Raw genomic sequence first — 20334 nt, 5'->3', positions numbered from 1 at the left:
GTATGTGTGTGTGTATATATATATGTATATATATATATATATATATATATATATATATATATATATATATATATATATGTATATGTATATATATATATATATATATGTGTGTGTGTATATATGTATATATATATATATATATATATATATATATATATATATATATATATATATATATATATATATATATATATATATATATACTCTCCTCAGAATTGTGGCAAGGCACAGATCTGGCCAAGGTTACAAAAGAATTGTTGCAGCACTCAAGGTTCCTAAGAGCACAGTGGCCTCCATAATACTTAAATGGAAGAAGTTTGGGATGACCAGAACTCTTCCTAGACCTGGCCGTCCAGCCAAACTGAGCCATCATGGGAGAAGAGCCTTGGTGAGAGAGGTAAAGAAGAGCCCAAAGATCACTGTGGCTGAGCTCCAGAGATGCAGTAGGGAGATGGGAGAAAGTTCCACAAAGTCAGCTATCACTGCAGCCCTCCACCAGTCGTGGCTTTATGGCAGAGTGGTCCAACGGAAGCCTCTCCTCAGTGCAAGACATATGACTTGGTGGAAAAGGCCACATAGAGTTTGCAAATAAAAAACACCCGAAGGATGCCCAGACTATGAGAAATAGGATTCCCTGGTCTGATTAACTTTTTGGCATTAATTCTAAATGGTATGTGTGGAGAACACCAGGCACTGCTCATCACCTGCCCAATACAATCCCAACAGTGAAACATGGTAATGGCAGCATCATGCTATGGGGGTGTTTGTCAGCTGCAGGGACAGGATGTCTGATTGCAATTGAAGGAAAGATGAATGTGGCCAAGTACAGAGATATCCCGGAAGAAAACCTCGTGCTCAGGACCCCAGACTGGGCCGAAGGTTCACCTTCCAACAAGACAATGATCCTAAGCACACAGCTAAAATAACAAAGGAGTTGCTTCAGAACAACTCTGTGACCAATGTTGACTGGTCCAGCCAGAGCCCTGACTTAAAACCAAGCATATATGGAGAGACCTAAAAATGGCTGTCCACCAACATTCACCACCCCAAATCCAGGTGTGAAAAACTTTGCATCATTCCTAAGAAGACTCATGGCTGTGCTAGCATCAAAGGGCACTTCTACTCAATACTTAGCAAAGGGACTGAATACTTACGACCATGTGATATTTAAGTTTTTCTTTTTTAATACATTTTCTAAAATTTCTTCATTTCTGTTTTTTTTCTGTCACAATGGGGTTCTGAGTGTACATTAATGAGAAACTAGAAAATTTCTGAAGAAATTTAGAACGGGCCTGCCACGTGCTGCGTACCGTCCTAACCATAAGAGTTAACATTGCGAATCTCAGATTCCTACGTTCATCACAGCCCCTGCTGTGGGTGTCAAAAGGTGCCATGCTAAGCCAGCTGTCTGTGCTTCACGCACATACTTTGGCTCTGTTTCTGTCTAATTGTGAAACAATGGCTAACTTTCCCTTGGACTTCACCTAATTTCTCTGGAACCGGACCAGCTACAGATGTATTTTTTACTGCGTTTAGTTTGGAACGGAAAGGGGAATACGACTAACTATCTGTTTTTGTAGGAAATATTTTAATAAAGGCGCAAAAATAATGAAATAAAGGGGAATTTTTATAAAAATCTTCAAACGCCCTAAACAGGGTCCCGAACAAATCGCTATAACTGAAAAAGTATCAGCGATATCAAAATAATAATTTCACCGTCAGTATCAGCAGGCTTTGGAGAACAACGTTGGGTATTTTTATGTTTCTACAAAAATCAGTGTAGGCGTGGCAACGATGTAAAGAAAAGTGGATGATTTTTGAACAATTGCTGTCTTAACCTGATTCAGCGATTTGCCGATTCACTACTCCTAAACAAATTATTCCCACAGCAGAACAGTAAAGGTTATCCACAAAGTTTCTTTTTTGTGAGTGCCAGAAGGGTTTGAACATCAATGTGTGAAAGTCCCATCCCTGTTCATGAAACGGTTTAGGAGAAGCGACGATGCGAAAACATGTGTTGTTTGAGAATGTCAGGTGTCATTTTTCAAGACAGCTCCATAGAATATAAATAGAGGCCGTTTTGACTTTTTGGCGCTCTGGGGTGATTTGGAAAAAATCTATAAATCTTATACCAATGAGGGTTACATTTTCTGAATCCTGACAAAAATACCTATGTTTTGGTGTATAATTTGTCTATGTAGAGCGAACAACTTCAGCCTACTCGCTCAATTTTCAGTTGTGAAATCTTTCAAAATGTTAGAGTGCGTCACTCAAGCCACCGGAAAATTCCACCATTGACTTCCATTTTAAACGATGATTCGGCTTTTGGGGTGCTTTTTCGCTAATTATGTGACCATGGTAACTCGAAATGGCATGTAGTACAAATAGCACACTTCACGGGATCAAGAAACGCGTTTTAAATATATATTTTGTGGGGGTAGACCGTATGGTGGGGCTGTATTAAGGTGACGGAAGAAAAAGAAATAATTCAATTCTTCAACAATCCAGCCACAGCAGCAGCGGCTCGGCCTGAAATCCCCAGGGAGATAAGGAAAAAGGTCTTGGGAGGCGGGTAGGGAGGAGCCGACATACCTGGAGGAAGAGATATAGACCAATGTTTCCATCTATCATGGGAAATGTGAGATCCATCCAACCACTAGTTGGTTAGACCATTGTACTTTCTCTCTGGAGGTGCTGGGTTTGCCTTCCACACACTGCCATTCTGGGTCTATGAGCAAGACCCTTAACCCCAGAATGCTCCCCGGGCACCACACAGTGGAAGCCCACTGCTCCATAAGGGATGGGTTAAGCGCAGAGGTCAAGTTTCGTTGGAATGTACAGTATGCTGCAATGACAAATAAAGATGATTGTTAATTAAACACAATTAAGCTGCTCTAACAAAACACCAGCGTATTTATAGCGTGTTAGATCTTACATGAAGCTACAGGTTGTTAGAGCTGTTGAAAGCAGTTATTAGGAAAATACCAGATGATTCATACAGATCCTTTGTCCTTATCTATGTACGTCACAGATGTGACATACGTACATAAAAATGAACAAGGGGATTGAAAAAGGGAACGGTCCATTATCTTGGGGACACCATGCTACTACACAGGCTATCAGATAATACCCATATTGTGACATATTTTCTACCTAAAACAATGGGAGAAGTGCACACCATTGCAGGGTTGTGCTTGAATTCTATAAACAACACTAACAATATTCATATGTATGTATTTATATGTACCAGACCCCCAGTTTTTGAACACTAAATATAAAATTTTGCAAATTTAAATGCACACCCAAAATGAATTTTGTAGCACCAAGGCTTAGTGGCTGGTTAGCATTCAGTTAAGCACCACAACCTAAGTAAAACACAATGAAATAGACCGTATTTCAAGTGTGTATTGATAACAGCTGTGGTTCAGGGCAGTGGAAAGGAAAGACCTGCTCTGTCGACAAGATTAGGGACACAATTTTTAATTGGGAATCTATAATTATTTCAGATTCTTTCCTACCAGAGCTTAGACAACCAGTCTGAGGGGGCTAGACCAATATTTGGCTTTGGCCAGTCAGTGGTGACTCAAAAACACAGACTGTACTAAGAATATGTTGGATCCAAATTATCTCCGAAGCAGTCATTTACTCGCCCAACAAGATTAAGAAGTTCACACACGTTATCTTCCGGGTACAGTCGGTGGACTGCTGCAGGTAAAAGAGAAAGAATACTGATTGCTGGTTTTGTATATCTTACATCATGGGAATTCCAGGTGTGAAACATGTGCTTCCTGTAAGATGTCATGTAAATATGTTAATACTGTGAATTCTGGGATTTAGAATTCTTACCAGTGTCTTTTATTTTCTGTTTAGTTCAGTCGATGTTCTCATGGCTTGACCCTAACATGTGTATGTGTATCTATTTTTTAAACCCTGTCCTTTATTTTTGTAGTCTAACCAGAAGGTAAACGCCCGCTGGACTACAGATGAGCAGCTTTTAGCTGTTCAAGGTGAGCTTCATCTCTGCTAATAACAGCAGCTTACAGGTTTAAAATGTCTACATGAATAAACTACATGATTAAACATAAGCTACTTTAATGGCACTGAATGTACGTTCTTTGTATTATGAAGGAATAAATAGTGTATGCTGTAAATCTGCATCAGCACTAAGATGTATAGAGCTCAAAAAACATGGATCCTTCCTCTGTCTCTCCAACCTAAAATAGATCGTATTGTTCCATGGAAAAATGAAAAGGCATGGAACATAAAATTGGGATTTCGTTTCTTGTTAATATCACGCTTGACATCCCTGCTAACTGCTACAGTTATGAGTACAGTATTGGATTTTTGTTGATATGTAACACTTTGAGGGTGAGAGTAATCTGGAGCCATATACACTAGACCAGCAGTTCCCAAACTTTTTTTAGCCATGCCCCCTCTTCTGTGTCCCAACCGGGTTGACGCACCCCCAATCTTCAAAAATATGTTGCAGTTACAACTTAACCATCATAACAAAGGTTATGGAAATAAAATTATTATAATAAATTATATCATAATTTGAATTAAATTGCAGTAAAGTTACACGCAAAAAGGATCCTGAGGGTTTTGAGATGCATAGGTGGCTCAGTGTGGAGCGAGAGACAGAAAGAGACTCAGATCGGTCACACCTCCACAGACAACCTGAAACATCTCTGAAGTGGAGACCATCCACGTGGATTCACGGACTAAACTCTGATGATCTACCTGTGCGTGATCTCGCTTTGTTTATTTCATGTTGCAGCTTCTAAATCTAAGTCTGGCTCACAATTTACGCCGCAAAATAGAAACACAAAGAAGTTTAATTTGATTTGTGTCCGATGACGAGAGAGAGAGAGAGAGACACTTGGTAGAGCGGCACAGAGTAACAATAACGGAGAGCTCCATAAAGCGGTTATTAATCGGAGAAAAAAAGTAGCGGTTACATCCAGCAGGTAAATACGCCCATGGTAACACACCTCAGCTCCCCGCAGCCCCACTGCCGGTTTCCCTGTTCCGGTCTGAATACGTGCAAAACTGCCTCTTTAAAATGAACTGCACCTGTCTGAATCACAATGAAAAGTATTGCTGCTCTGTGCATGAATTTAGTCAAGAAACCACGTCTATCACCAATTTCCACCCCGGCAGCAGCAGAGGCTGCAGCGGTGTGGGCGTGTCATGCGCATCAGTGGTTGTCGCAGTTTGTATCACAGCACCATGAGCAGGTTTGTAGGCGCCTACAGACCTTAGGTTTGTAGGCGCTGCGCGGTCAATATAGAGACAGTCACTCAATTTCATCTTGTAAATAAAACTTTCGTCCCAAATTAAATTTTTCCACTGCTGACGTAAACGACGTAAAGTGAGGAGAGAGAGACGTTTTCTGATTCTCGCTCGTTTTCTTCTCCCAGGTCTGTTGCAATTCTCTCCTCTGTTGCCTCCAATTCCTCTCACTCTCTTGGTTCCTCTCCTCCTTCATCACTAACTTTGACCTTAGATGTCTCAGCTGCATGACAGTTTCCCAATTTCAGTCAATTGAGCATATTTTCCAAAATGAATGCAGTAGAGGTCACAGGCTAGGTGCGCATATACAGCATAATGCGTATATTTCATCTTAAAATTAATCCTAGAAGAAGATTTCTTCTAAATAAATACGTTTTCGTGTGAATACTGTAACGTTCCGTTAAGACACCCGAGCACCAGACCGATGTTTTATTGCTAACACTTTATTTTAGGACGGACAGAACGGGACAGCTTTCACCCCGCCAGTCCCCCGAACCACCACTCCTCCCCCCCGGAAGCCACACATTTCTTCCGGTATAACCCCAAAACAACCTAACTTAAAGAAACAGTAAGTGTGCAACAGCACTTAGCAATAAAATCTAATACGGATCATTACGATACATTTTAATTTATTGATTAAATTTACAGTTTTTAATTTCAATCTTTACAAAGGAAATGTTTATTTACACGCCTTTATGGTGTAAGGAGAAAAAACAGTCAGACCGCCATTACATTTTTCATCTCGCGAACCCCCTAGACGCAGCTGTATCCCTTAGCTGTGAATCCAGTAAGAGTGAATTCAGTACAATTAATTACACGGTGTTGATTTACATTGCTACATTACATTTACATTATATTACATTTACATTACATCTGTTCCATTTATCCAGGAGTCAGGAAGTATGGCAAAAATTTCCAGGCCATCGCTGATGTCATTGGTAACAAAACAGTGGGGCAGGTGAAAAACTTCTTTGTGAACTATCGAAGGAGGTTCAACTTGGAGGAGGTACTGCAGGAGTGGGAGGCAGAGCAAGGTACTCAGGCTTCAAATGGAGACAGTGCCACCTCAGGTGAAGAGGGAAAAAACAGTTCAACAACTCCTTCAGGGAAGAGCACTGATGAGGACGATGAGGAGGTGAGACCTTTTACTTTTACATGTTTAAATTTAAACCATGTGTTTTCCCAGTTACCTTTGTAGTTCTGTGAACATGCTCTCAAACACATAATTTCACATTGATGCTTGATGTCTTTGCCAAACTAATCGCTAATTGATTCCTTTTGATTCATGGCTTTCTTTTCAGAAAAATCTAAGTTGAAGTTTATTTAAAGCAATTTTGCTCTTTGCCATTTCCTCTCTACAGGGTCATGTCACCTCTTCAGGTGCATCTCCAGCTGCCCCCTCTTCTTCAGTTCAAAATCCTGTTACTTCCAATACTTCGTCCTCTTCTCTCCACCAGCCCCCTCCACTCCTCAGGCCCTCTCTGCCAGCCACCCCTTCACTACACCGCCAGCCACCACCCCTCCAGCAACAGGCTCGCTTTCTGCAGCCTCGAGCTACACTACATCAACCCCCACCTCTCATCCGGCCCTCCAACCCCATGCCACCACGCCTCAATCCCCGCCCTACCCCTGCAAACCTTGGCAATAACCCTGGAGGTCCAGCCCAGAGCTCTGCCCTACAGCCTTCTGGCATGGCCATCCATCTGTCAGACACAGCTTCATCATCTTCCCTTCACTAACTATCTTCAGATCTTTTTAAGAACCAATGGATAAAGGTTTTTATTTTCAACCTCTTTGCAAAACTGTTGAGTGTGTAGCGAAGTCTAACATCACTCAATGTTGAAATATCTAATCATAAAAAAATATCTAATTTACACCTGGTGTTTTTCAACATTAAAATATGAAGTCAAATTGCATTTCCACAGATCTTGAATGAAACTTCTGTTTAAATATTGAGACCTGGTTTAAATAACCTGGCAAACCAGACTGATAATGTGTAGCAGTCTGCGTTCTGCACATTATCTGCTCCAGTCGAATTCATTCAGGGTAAGGAAGGACATTCAGCAGAACCTTCCGAGCTGATTGGGTGAAGGGACACCTAGTACCCGCCTACCAAAGGATGGTTTTAGCTAATCACAACATCAAATTAAAATGTCATATGCAGCAAGCACCATAAGAAACCACACGTTTAGCTAGTCTAGGCGAACTTATTTGGATAGTGACAATTGTAGATTCTGACATAATAGTTTTTATATATATATATATATATATATATATATATATATATATATATATATACACTGCTCAAGAAATAAAGGGAACACTAAAATAACATCCTTGATCTGAATGAATGATATATTCTTATTAAATACTTTGTCCTTTATATAGTTGAATGTGCTGACAACAAAATCACACAAGAATCATCAATGGAAATCTAATTTATTAACCCATGGGGGTCTGGATTTGGAGCCACACTCAAAATTAAAGTGGTAAAAACACACTACAGGCGGATCCAATTTTAATGTAATGTTCTCAAAACAAGTCGAAATTAGGCTCAGTAGTGTGTGTGGCCTCCACGTGTCTATATGACCTCCCTACAACGTCTGGGCATGCTGCTGATGAGGTGGCAGATGGTCTCCTTGTGATTTCCTCCCAGACCTGGACTAAAGCATACCGTTGGTGGATGGAGCGAGACATGATGTCCCAGATGTGCTCAATAGGATTCAGGTCTGGTGAATGGACAGGCCGGTCCATGCCATCAATACCTTCGTCTTGAAGGAACTGCTGACACACTCCAGACACATGAAGTCTAGCATTGTCTTGCATTAGGAGGAAACCATGGCCAACTGCACCAGCATAAGGTCTCACAGTGGGTCTGAGGATCTCATCTCTGTACCTAATGGCAGTAAGGCTACCTCTGGCAAGCACATGGAGGGCTGTGCGGCCCCCAAAAGAAATGCCACCCCACACCATTACTTACCCACTGCCAAATCAGTCATACTGGAGGATGTTGCAGGTAGCAGAATGTTCCCCAAGAAATCTCCAGACGCTGTTATGTCTGTCACATGTGCTCAGTGTGAACCTGCTTGAAGAGGTTGAAGAGCACAGAGCGACAGTGGCTAATTTGCCGATCTTGCTGTTCTCTGACAAATGCCAAACGTTCTTCACGGTGTTGGGCTGTAAGCACAACCCCCGCCTGTGGATGTCAGGCCCTCATACCTCCCTCGTGGAGTCTGTTTCTTATCATTTGAGCAGACACATGCACATCTGTGGCCTCCTGGAGGTAATTTTGCAGGGCTCTGGTAGTGCTCCTCCTGTTCCTCCTTGCACAAAGGCGAAGGAAGCAGGTTTGTTGTCCTCCTACGGCCTCCACGCCTCCTGATTTACTGGCCTGTCTCCTGGTAGCGCGTCCATGCTCTGGACACAAAGCTGACAGAGACAGCCAACCTTCTTGCCATAGTTCACAATGATTTGCCATCCTGGCAAATCACTGAGCTGCACTACCTGAGCCATGTGTGGGTTGTAGACTCCATCTCATGCTACCATTAGAGTCAAAACACCGCCAGCATTCAAAAATGACCAAAACATCAGCCAGAAAGCATAGCAACTGAGAAGTGGTCTATGGTCACCACCTTCAGAACCACTCCTTTATGGGGGGTGTCTTGCTAATTGCCTGTAGTTTACACGTGTTGTCTATTCTATTTGCACTACAGCACGTGGAATTGATTGCCAATCAGTGTTGCTTCTTAAGTGGACAGTTTGATTTCACAGAAATGTGATTGACTTGGGTTACATCGTGTTAAGTGTTCCCTTTATTTTTTGATATATTATATCAGTGACTTGCGGTGGGGTTCTTAGCTGGTGAGGCACTGACGTCATCAGAGTCAGATTTACAAATATATACACTCTACAGAGTAGACTCATTGCAAAGTGCTGAAGGAGACTGATTGAGCCAAATCAATTCACCAAGAGACATGAAAAAAATATTAATTCTATGATGAAAAAAATAATACTAAATTAATTGTCATTTGATTGGTAACATAAATAATTATAGCTGTCTTACCTCTACTTATAAATGAAGTCCATGCGGCGCTCTTTCTACACAAAAATATCGGTCACTTTCCGGTTAAAGTTCTCTTTATCTTCTTCAGTTTTAATAGTCTCTCAGTCTCAATGGAGATCACTGCCAGGGAGGAAAGCCTTCTTTGATCAGTCCCGTTGCAGCTGTATGTTTTGAGTCTATTTAGTGCTTTACTTGTTTAGCAAAACACGCTAATAATACATCCATAACTTGCTGTGACTCTACAGTTTTGGGATCACGAGCGGTGCCCCTTGAGTGCCCCCTGCCTAGAGGCCAAGGAACTGCCGGCCTCACCTACAACCAGTTCTTTGCTGTTTATGATCGCCCATCAGCACAAAAACATGTTACCTGCACACAGTTTGATGATCAAAACACAATTCGTAATCCACATATATTAAATTGTGGAAAATCTGTTCATAACTGTTTGAACAATTGAATTTATGATCTAGAGACAGGAAGATGCATTCACAGAATGGAAGCAAGCGCAGTTAACATGAGATTGCGCAATCTCAGGGGAGGCCAAGCTTGCTGCGACCTCACTATCAAGCGGCACCAATGATTTACATGAAAAATAGCGAAAAGTCTGAGATTTTAAAGAAAATATGATCAAAAATGGGGAAATTAGATTAAAAAAAATAACTTTTGTTACAAATGACTGAGTGAATCACAATTTATATTATGTTATCATCATTACATATTTTCTTTCATTCCATAATGACAAGTGAGGCCTGGCCTCACCTGCCTCCCCTGACTGCACGTCACTGATATATATATATATATATATATATATATATATATATATATATATATATATAGCTAGACATTAGTCTGCTCTCTAACAAAGCTGAAGTGCACACACCTTAAAGGGTAACTCACCCCTAAATCAACTTTTTTTGCCAATAACTGTTAAGCTTTATAGACCTGCTGTCAAGGCCTCATTAGAGCATGGATTTGCATGTAGATTCACCTGGAACCGATCGCCCCTCTCAATGGAGAGTCGTTAGGGCAGGGGTTAAAGCAAAAATAATCAATTTGACTGAATTTTTTTTCTAGTCAGCCCATATATTCCCGGGGCTGTGGACGTCATGCCACATTAGTTGCCTCACTTGCTTATTGTGCAAAGTGAACTTTAACCAAATCTGTTAGTTATAAAATATTCAATTCAATTCAATTTTATTTATATAGCACCAATTCATGAAACATGTCATCTCAAGGTACTTTACAAAATCAGTCAGATTATACAGATTGGGTCAGATTATACAGATTGGTCAAAATAACTCTATATGAGGGAACCAGTTGATTGCATCAAAGTCTTGACAAGCAGCATTCACTCCTGGAGAAGCGTAGAGCAACAGGGAGAGTCATCTGCATTGTCCATGGCTTTGCAGCAATCCCTCATACTGAGCAAGCATGAAGCGACAGTGGAAAGAAAAACCACCCATGAACGGGAAGAAATAACCTCCAGCAGAACCAGGCTCAGTGTGAGCAATCATCAGCCTCAACTGGCTGGGGAATTAGAGAAGACAGAGCAGAGACACAACAAGAGAGACAAACAAGCCCTGAAGCACACATTGATCCAGTAATCTGTTCTACATTAGATGGTAATAGTGGGTGATCTGTCTTCCCTGGATGATGTCACAGCTAACAGAATGCAAGACCAGGTGTACCTACTATGAAGAAAAAAAGAGAAAGAACAAAAAGTTAAAAGCTGAAATAACGACAAGCGATGCAAAACAGGAGAACAGTAGAACTCAGAGTGAGAAAAATGGAAAAATAAACCCTGATGTCCTCCAGTAGCCTAAACCTATAGCAGCATAACCATACAAGTAGCTCGGGGTAACATGAGCCACTCTAACTATTAGCTTTGTCAAAAAGGAAAGTTTTAAGATTAGTCTTAAAAGTAGACAGGGTGTCTGCCTCAAGGACCAAAACTGGGAGTTGGTTCCACAGGAGAGGAGCCTGATAGCTAAAGGATCTGCCTCCCATTCTACTTTTAGAGACTCTAGGAACCACCAGCAGACCTGCAGTCTGAGAGCGCAGTGCTCTGTTAGGAACATATGGGGTAATCAGAGCTCTGATATATGATGGAGCTTGATTATTAAGGGCTTTATACGTTAGAAGAAGAATTTTAAATTATTTTCTTGATTTAACAGGAAGCCAATGAAGGGAAGCTAAAATTGGAGAGATATGGTCCCTCCTGTTGATTTTTATCAGAACTCTTGCTGCACCATTTTGGATCAGCTGAAGACCTTGAACTGCATTTTGTGGATTTCCTGATAGTAAAGAATTACAATAGTCCAGCCTTGACGTAACAAATGCATGGACTAGTTTTTCACCATCGCTCCTGGACAGAATGTTTCTAATTTTGGCAATATTCTGGAGGTGAAACCAGAGGCCAAATTACTGCCATCCAGATTAAGTGATTGATTAAGAAGTTTATTTTTTGGTGACTCTGGTCCAAAGATGTCTGATAATTTTGCCAATCGGATGCATATATATAGTAAAGAGAATTTGCCCAAGGACTGAACCCTGTGAGACTCCACAAGTGACCCTAGAAGTTGAAGAGGATTTATTATTAACATGAACAAACTGGAATCTGTCAGACAGAATCCCTACAGTATGTTCAAGTCTTTCTAGGTGAATATTGTGATCAACTGTATCAAATGCAGCACTGAGATCTAACAGGACAAGTATAGACACAAGTCCATTATCTGAGGCCATGAGAATATCATTAGTGACCTTCACTAGAGCTGTTTCAGTGCTATGATGAGCTCTGAAGCCTTACTGAAACTCTTCATATAGGTCATTACTTTGTAAGTGTTAACATACTTGATTAGCAACTACTTTCTCAAGAATTTTAGATAGGAAAAGAAGATTAGATATAGGTCTGTAATTTATTAACTCTTGATCAAGAGAAGGTTTCTTAAGTAAAGGTTTAATAACAGCTACTTTAAAAGCCTGTGGTTCATATTCATTTACTACGGATAGATTAATAATTTCTAAAATATGACCACTGATCAAAGGGAATATCTCTTTAAACAACTTGTGACTGGGTTTAACATACAAGTAGAAGGTTTAGATGTAATTGAAATTTTAGATAGCTCAGAAAGCTCTACTGCTTCTAAACACTTCCAACATCAATCAGGTTCTAAAGATTCCTCCAGCGCTGCCTCACTTACTGAGGATGAGGGAATCATGTTTGGGAGGGTGCCAATTAATTTATTTTTAATGGAATCAATTTTATTTATGAAGAACTCGATAAAGTCATTGCCACTAAGAGCTAAGGGAATGGATGTATCAACGGAACAATGACTGGGTAAGTTTAACAACTGTACTGAAGAAAAATCTAGGTTTATTTTTATTCTCCCCAATTAATGATGACAAATATGCTGCTCTAACTCAACAAAGGGTCTTTTTCTACAACAATAGACTGTCTTTCCAGATTAGGTAGGATTCCTCATGGTGTGTAGAGCCCCATTTTCTCTCCAATTTCCTAACATTGTGCTTCAAAGAATGCAGCTCTAAATTAAACCAGGGAGCCAGCTTCCTGTGAATAATCACCTTCTTTTTCAAGAGAGCTACATTGTCTAATGCGAAACGCATTGAGGAAGTCACACGGTTAACAAAAGTGTCTATTTGTGAATGGGAAGAAACAACATTGTTGCCATCTGCAGGGCATTTCTGCAATACTGAGGGTATTAAAAGGGGGACAGACTCTTTAAAGTTTGATACAGCATTATCCGACAAAGATCTACTATAATGAAACCCTGTTTTGGGGGTAGAGAACTCAGTTAAATTGAACTCAAACGTTATTAAAAATGGTCAGATAGGACTGAGTTGTGAGGAAATACTGTTAATTCTTCACAATCAATCCCATATGTCAGCACAAGGTCTAAAGTATGAAGCCAAAAGTGCATCGGTTTATGCACATTTTGAGCAAAATCAATTAAATCTAGGATAGTTTTAAAGGCTACACTACGGTTATCACATTCTGTGTCAACATGAATGTTAAAATCCCCCACTATAATAACCTTGTCAGTGTTCAACACCAAATCAGATAAGAAGTCTGACAACTGATCCAAAAACTGAGAGTAAGGGCCTGGTGGACGATACAAAACAACAAAGAGAAGAGGTTTTACTGCTTTGCAATTTGGATGAGGGAAACTGAGGGTTAAAAGTTCCAAAGAACTGTAGTTAATAATTGGCCTGGGACTAATTAATAAATCAGACTGAAAGATGGTTGCTACTCCTCCTCCTCTCTCTGTAGACCTGGGAATATGGAAATTTTAATAATTGGAGGGAGTTGACTCATCTATACTAACATAGTCCTCTTGTAGCCAGGTTTCTGTAAGACAAAATAAGTCAATCTGATTATCAGAAATTATTTCATTAAAATCTTTGGAGGGAGAGACCTTATATTTAATATACCACATTCTATTGTTTTATTTTTTGGTTCAAGGTGAGTCGTATTTATTTTTATGATTTGTTCCTTTTAGATCCGTTTTTGATCTGTTCAGTTTTGGCCGTGGGAAAGACACTGTCTCAATAGGGTAAAGGGTGTGTAACAGTACAGAAGCTGCAGAGAGGTGTGGAAAACTTCGGCTCTGCTTCCTGGTCTGGACCCTGGGTTATCAGGACTAATAAATCCGGCCAGATTCCTAGAAAGAAGAGCTGCACCATGTCAAATATCGATTGGCAATTGCTGTATCTCTCCCACCTTTCAGCTTCAGAGCCTTGGCGTCATCCTGGACAGCCCTCTCCATCCTCTCCTTAATTTTCCACATCCATAACATCACCTGGTTAACTTACTTTCATCTTTGCAGCATCAAGCAAGTTCATCCTTCATTCTTTTGCCAAACTGGTTCACAGTCCACTCACCTCTCGAATTTACAATTTAGACTCCCTTTTCTCCCTGTCTCCCAGAAAACCCTCCATGAACTGCAACTTGTACAAAATGGTAAATGGCTTGTACTTATATAGCGCTTTAACTAGACTTCCAAAGCTAACACAGTTTAGCTAACAGCTAACACTACAGTTTAGTCATTCCCCCATTCACACACACATTCACACCCTGACAATGGTGAGCTATGTTAGTAGCTACAGCTGCCCTGGGGCAGATTGACAGAGGCGAGTCTGCCATGCACTGGCGCCACCGGGCCCTTTGACCACTGCCAGCAGGCAAAGCGGGTGAAGTGTCTTGCCCAAGGACACAATGACGGAGACAGTCAGAGCGGGGGATCGAACCGGCAACCTGTCACCGGCAACCTGTCACATTCAATATAAATCAATCTTATGAACATACAAGGCCAATCACAGCCTTGGACAATGCGGGACACATAACCAACACTATGATGACAACATACATTTAAATTTAACACACATCGCACATTACAACAGTCAGTCTCTGCTTTGCCCGTTATTGTACAGAATTAGATATTACAACTCATGAGTTTATAAAAAGGTATTAACTGTTTTGAAATTTAACAAAACGGTTATATTTTAGTCCTGTGATTGGAGATCTGTCCAGGATATACTCTGTGTCCCCACCCTCGTCCATTTACTGCTGGAGCTAGTCACCAGCCTGTACGGAAAAGCGGGTATAGAAAATTGATTATTGCAAATCACGAGGAGATCCCTGGTTGGTCGCCCGCGTAAATCAGGTTTCATTGGGTGAGAGCAGCTTCTGTTTAAAACCTTAAAGAAAAAGTCTGAACGGAACTTTTCCCGCTCGTTTTCCAATTGACGGAAATCCATAGAGACTAACAACCTGTCCAGCGTGTACCCCGCCTCTCGCCCATTGACAGCTAGAGATAGGCACCAGTATCCCTCGCGACCCCAACAGGGATAAGCGTGTTGGAAGATGGATTGATGGAAATCCTTCGCAGAGACAAAGAACTTTAACCCATGCCTTAGGCTCATAATTCGCCTGGCTCACAGGAAAAATGTGATCACATGCATATAGGTGTGGTAAAACCTAGCAGGAATCAAACCCATTGCTGCGTTGTAAGTTTTTGAAAGTTGAAACCTGAACCCTCCTCCTCTCACACCTCCACAACATTTCTGGGGGTGGAAATATGCTTCTACATGGGGGTGAGTTACACTTTAAAGTCCACAAGGTGCTGCCAACAAAACTGGCTCAAATTGACAATCATTCAAAGACTTCTAATTTCTCAAAAAACAATCGTCAATCTCGACCTGGAAAATATATTAAATGTGTTGTGTATATATGTATATACTGTTATTTATTAGATAACACCCTTCTTTTCACAGATGTTAAAATAATTTCATGATTAGGTAATTTTAATTTTATTTTACTTAAGTGCTGGTGAAGATTCTCAGTCATCCAGGTCATGGTCATTCCAAAAAAAGGTAAAAAACAAAGCAACTGGACTTGTTTTCCGTAGTTGAAGACGTTTCGCTTCCTCTCCCGGAAGCTTTCTCAATTCAAAAAGTCTGGAGTAATGATGAGTAACAAGCTTTATACCATACCAAACAAAGGCCTGTAATGGCTTAGATAACATGCAAATTCAACCGAAACAGGACCACCCCTTAGTAATGGGCGGTCGTAAAAACCATTAAGCCAGCGGGATGGACCGAAACTGGTCCACTCCTCTGTAACGAGGAGTCGTTAGAGTGTTATTGGCTTGGCTTAAAGGAACAATGTTTTAATCACCTGAATGAGGGTGAGAGTTAAGTTGACGATTGGCTGGAATTAAACCTATAGCTGTGTTGTAAGTTTTTGAGAGTTGGAACCTAAGGCCTCCTCCTCTGTTTAAGGTTGGTCTTTCTCTCTTGACGTAGATGGCTTCCTTCACACCCCTTTCAAACCATCTGTCTTCTTTGTCCAAAATGTGAACATTTTGGTCCTCAAAAGAGTGTCCTTTGTCCTTTAGGTGTAAGTGGACAGCAGAGTCTTGACCTGAGGAGGTAGCTCTCCTGTGTTGAGCCATGCGTCTGTGGAGAGGTTGTTTGGTTTCTCCAATATAAAGATCAGAACATTCCTCACTGCACTGAACTGCATACACCACTCCGCTCATCTTAGGTTTGGGGGTTTTGTCCTTGGGATGCACCAGCCTCTGTCTGAGGGTCCTGTTTGGTTTGAAATGTACTGGGATTTTATGTTTGGAGAAAATCCTCTTGAGTTTTTCAGAGACTCCAGCAACATATGGGATGACGATGTTTTTGCGTTTATTCTTCTCACCATTATGTTCTGCAGCGGGTCTTTTGGATTTTCTTGCTGATTTGACAAAAGCCCAGTTAGGGTACCCACAGGTTTGGAGGGCATCTCTGATGTGTTTCTGTTCCTTGTGCTTCCCTTCTGTTTTAGTCGGGACGTGCTCGGCCCGGTGTCGGGACGTGCTCGGGACGTCCCGAGACTGTTTTAGTCGGGACGTGCTCGGGACGTGCACCGGGCCGAGCACGTCCCGACTAAAACAGAAGGGAAGCACAAGGAACAGAAACACATCAAAGATGCCCTCCAAACCTGTGGGTACCCTAACTGGGCTTTTGTCAAATCAGCAAGAAAATCCAAAAGACCCGCTGCAGAACATAATGGTGAGAAGAATAAACGCAAAAACATCGTCATCCCATATGTTGCTGGAGTCTCTGAAAAACTCAAGAGGATTTTCTCCAAACATAAAATCCCAGTACATTTCAAACCAAACAGGACCCTCAGACAGAGGCTGGTGCATCCCAAGGACAAAACCCCCAAACCTAAGATGAGCGGAGTGGTGTATGCAGTTCAGTGCAGTGAGGAATGTTCTGATCTTTATATTGGAGAAACCAAACAACCTCTCCACAGACGCATGGCTCAACACAGGAGAGCTACCTCCTCAGGTCAAGACTCTGCTGTCCACTTACACCTAAAGGACAAAGGACACTCTTTTGAGGACCAAAATGTTCACATTTTGGACAAAGAAGACAGATGGTTTGAAAGGGGTGTGAAGGAAGCCATCTACGTCAAGAGAGAAAGACCAACCTTAAACAGAGGAGGAGGCCTTAGGTTCCAACTCTCAAAAACTTACAACACAGCTATAGGTTTAATTCCAGCCAATCGTCAACTTAACTCTCACCCTCATTCAGGTGATTAAAACATTGTTCCTTTAAGCCAAGCCAATAACACTCTAACGACTCCTCGTTACAGAGGAGTGGACCAGTTTCGGTCCATCCCGCTGGCTTAATGGTTTTTACGACCGCCCATTACTAAGGGGTGGTCCTGTTTCGGTTGAATTTGCATGTTATCTAAGCCATTACAGGCCTTTGTTTGGTATGGTATAAAGCTTGTTACTCATCATTACTCCAGACTTTTTGAATTGAGAAAGCTTCCGGGAGAGGAAGCGAAACGTCTTCAACTACGGAAAACAAGTCCAGTTGCTTTGTTTTTTACCTTTTTTTGGAATTTTATTTAAGTCCAATTTGATGTATTCGTCTGCTGCTCTCAGAACAAACAAGGAAGATAGCAAGACTAAACCCAGTACTTGACACTGAAATTCACATATTTGTTTCATTTATAGTCCTTTTTCAGGATTCAATTCAATTCAATTTTACTTATATTGCGCCAATTCATGAAACATGTCATCTCAAGGCACTTACCAAAGTCAAATTCAAGCAGATTATACAGATTGGATCAGATTATACAGATTGGTCAAAACAAATTTCCTATCTAAGGAAACCCAGTAGCAGTCTTGACGAGCAGCATTCACTCCTGAAGGGATTTGAATGAAGATTTTTCAACTCACTCAGACCTTAAAGTGTCTTTGAATTTGTTGATTTCAGTTTTCAGGGCATGGTGAAATGGTCTGTTGTTTAACAGTTTCTAAACTTGTTTAATTTTAACCTCAAGGGTGTAAAATGGATCCAGTTCTTCTGTCCAAAAACCGTATGGTACAGATCCTGATAAGATGACACATCCAGAGAAAATTAAATAAGTGTTTTTGTGTTAGCTTGATGTTTGAGTTAAATCATTTTAGAACCTTTTTGTCAGATGAAACATCTTAAACTGAGTGTAATTTCTTCTTACTAGGACTTTACCTTTGTGGGGAGATATTTGTACATACTGTTGTATTATTGTTATCACCATTGCATGCTATGATATGTTAGGATTCTAAAGTGCTGCTTTTCATCTGTCTGAAACATGCGTTGTTTGACTTTCTATATTATCTTTCTTCTGTTTAAGATCCTTCTGAACAATGACTTAATCCAGCTCTTACCTCCTTATTACCTATTTGCTGTTTATTTGTGATTCTCAACCCCTGTGGTTTTCTACATAAAATGTAAAATTTAGACTCTCCATGGAATTTATTTCGAACTATGGGTCCAAAAAATTTGTTGTTTTATTGTAAGAAGCAGGATATAGACCTGTTATTTAACCTGCAAGCGAATAATTGAAATCTTGTTGGTCCAAACTGACCTCTACTTTAAGAACTTATGCACTACCCTTTAGTTTAGAACACTAAAGATTGGGAGAAATCTTGTGGAACAAATTTTTGGATAAAAAGTGTTCTTATACCACAGTTTTCTTTCTCACAAACTTTTTGATGTGTTCATAGAGAAACTGGGAACCATGTTATCATCCTCACATGATAATGTTGCTTATGTTGACTATTATTTAGATCCTTCTTGTAATAATGGTTTGGAATTCATGTAAAAATAATCATTGTGAAAATGTTTGTAATTTTTTTCTACGTGTACATTTATGACATTTAATGTAGCTAGAATGAGAGGTTGCATTTTCATTAGAACTTTGACCTTTGATGTGAGACCCCCTAGTTTTTTTTGTGGAGTTGGACTTAATAGTTATTAAAATAAACATTTTGTACAAAATTATTTTCATTCTTTGTAAGGTCAGATTTTTTAAACATATTTTTATAATTTCCTTTCTCATAATAGTTCACAATCAGTCAGGTGGGTTAATGCCATTTGATGTTTATATCTACAAGGGATGTCTATTTTGGGGTGACTTCAGCCTTTTAAAATCTAAAGTCAGGGTCAGGCATGTACTTTATATGAATGAATAAAAATTAATATCACTAGAAGGTCTTATTGTTTATGAAAATTTATTGTGTTAATATTTAAACAAAGTTCTGGTCAAGAACCTTCCATGGCACCCTCTTAATAACTGGTTAAAAATAATAAAGAGCAAACTAATGTGTATTTTTAAAATTATTCTTAAAGTTAAATCAACAAATTTAAGTTATAAACGTTTTTTCTTCATGGATAAATTGTATTGCATTTCCCCAGAAGAATGACACTGAAACAACTAATGCTAAGTTAGCTGCTAACATCATATGTTTCAATGGGACTCAGACAGTAGTTGTTTGGTGCTGTCCAAAACTTATCTTTATGTATATGAATTCCGGTGAAGGTTCTCAGTCATCCAGGTCATGGTCATTCTAAAAAGAGTAAAAAACAAAACAACTGGACTTGTTTTCTGTAGTTTGAAGACGTTTTGCTTCCTATCCAGGGAGCTTTCTCAATTCAAAAAGTCTGGAGTAAGGTGGAGCATCAAGCTTTATACTACTGCCCAACAAAGGCCTTGTAATGGCTTAGATAACATGCAAATTCAACAGAAACAGGTCCACCCCCTTAGTAATGGGAAGTCGTTAAAGTCATTAAGCCAGCAGATTGAACCGAAACTGGTCCACTCCTCTATAATTTGGAGTTTTTAGGGTCATTATTGGCCTGGCTTGCAGGAATGATGTTTTGATCACCCGTATGAGGGTGAGAATTGAGGTGATGATTGGCCGGAATTAATCCCATAGCTGTATTATAGGTTTTTGAGAGTTGGAACCTAAGGCCCACTCCTGTGTTTAAGGTTGTTGTTTTTTTTCTCTTTTAATGTAGATGGCTTCCAACACACCCCTTTCAAACCATCTGTCTTCTTTGTCCAAAATGTGAACATTTTGGTGTTCACTCTTTTGAGGACCAAAAGGTTCCAACTCTCAAAAAGCTCTGTCCATTCA

The 20334-nt window shown here is 40.3% G+C and overlaps 1 protein-coding gene across 5 annotated transcripts in view; it reads left to right on the top strand.

Annotated features, from left to right (window-relative positions):
• rcor3 (REST corepressor 3) overlaps positions 1-20334 on the top strand; it is a 143081-nt gene that overhangs the window by 100105 nt on the left and 22642 nt on the right. For 2 of the 5 annotated variants that reach the window (XM_036134216.1, XM_012856947.3), the window contains 3 exons: positions 3950-4007; positions 6183-6427; positions 6654-7208. The exons of 1 other annotated variant lie outside the window; for it this stretch is intronic. In XM_036134216.1, coding sequence (XP_035990109.1) covers positions 3950-4007; positions 6183-6427; positions 6654-7031 — 681 coding nt within the window. In that variant the 3' untranslated portion in view covers positions 7032-7208. Of the gene's footprint in view, positions 1-3949; positions 4008-5744; positions 5866-6182; positions 6428-6653; positions 7209-20334 lie in introns of those variants that run through there. 2 more of the 5 variants (XM_036134217.1, XM_036134218.1) reach the window with 1 other exon arrangement.

The sequence above is a fragment of the Fundulus heteroclitus genome, unplaced genomic scaffold, assembly GCF_011125445.2.
Source record: "Fundulus heteroclitus isolate FHET01 unplaced genomic scaffold, MU-UCD_Fhet_4.1 scaffold_77, whole genome shotgun sequence".
Taxonomy (NCBI): Eukaryota; Metazoa; Chordata; class Actinopteri; order Cyprinodontiformes; family Fundulidae; genus Fundulus; species Fundulus heteroclitus.
This window is presented reverse-complemented; position numbering and strand designations above follow the sequence as displayed.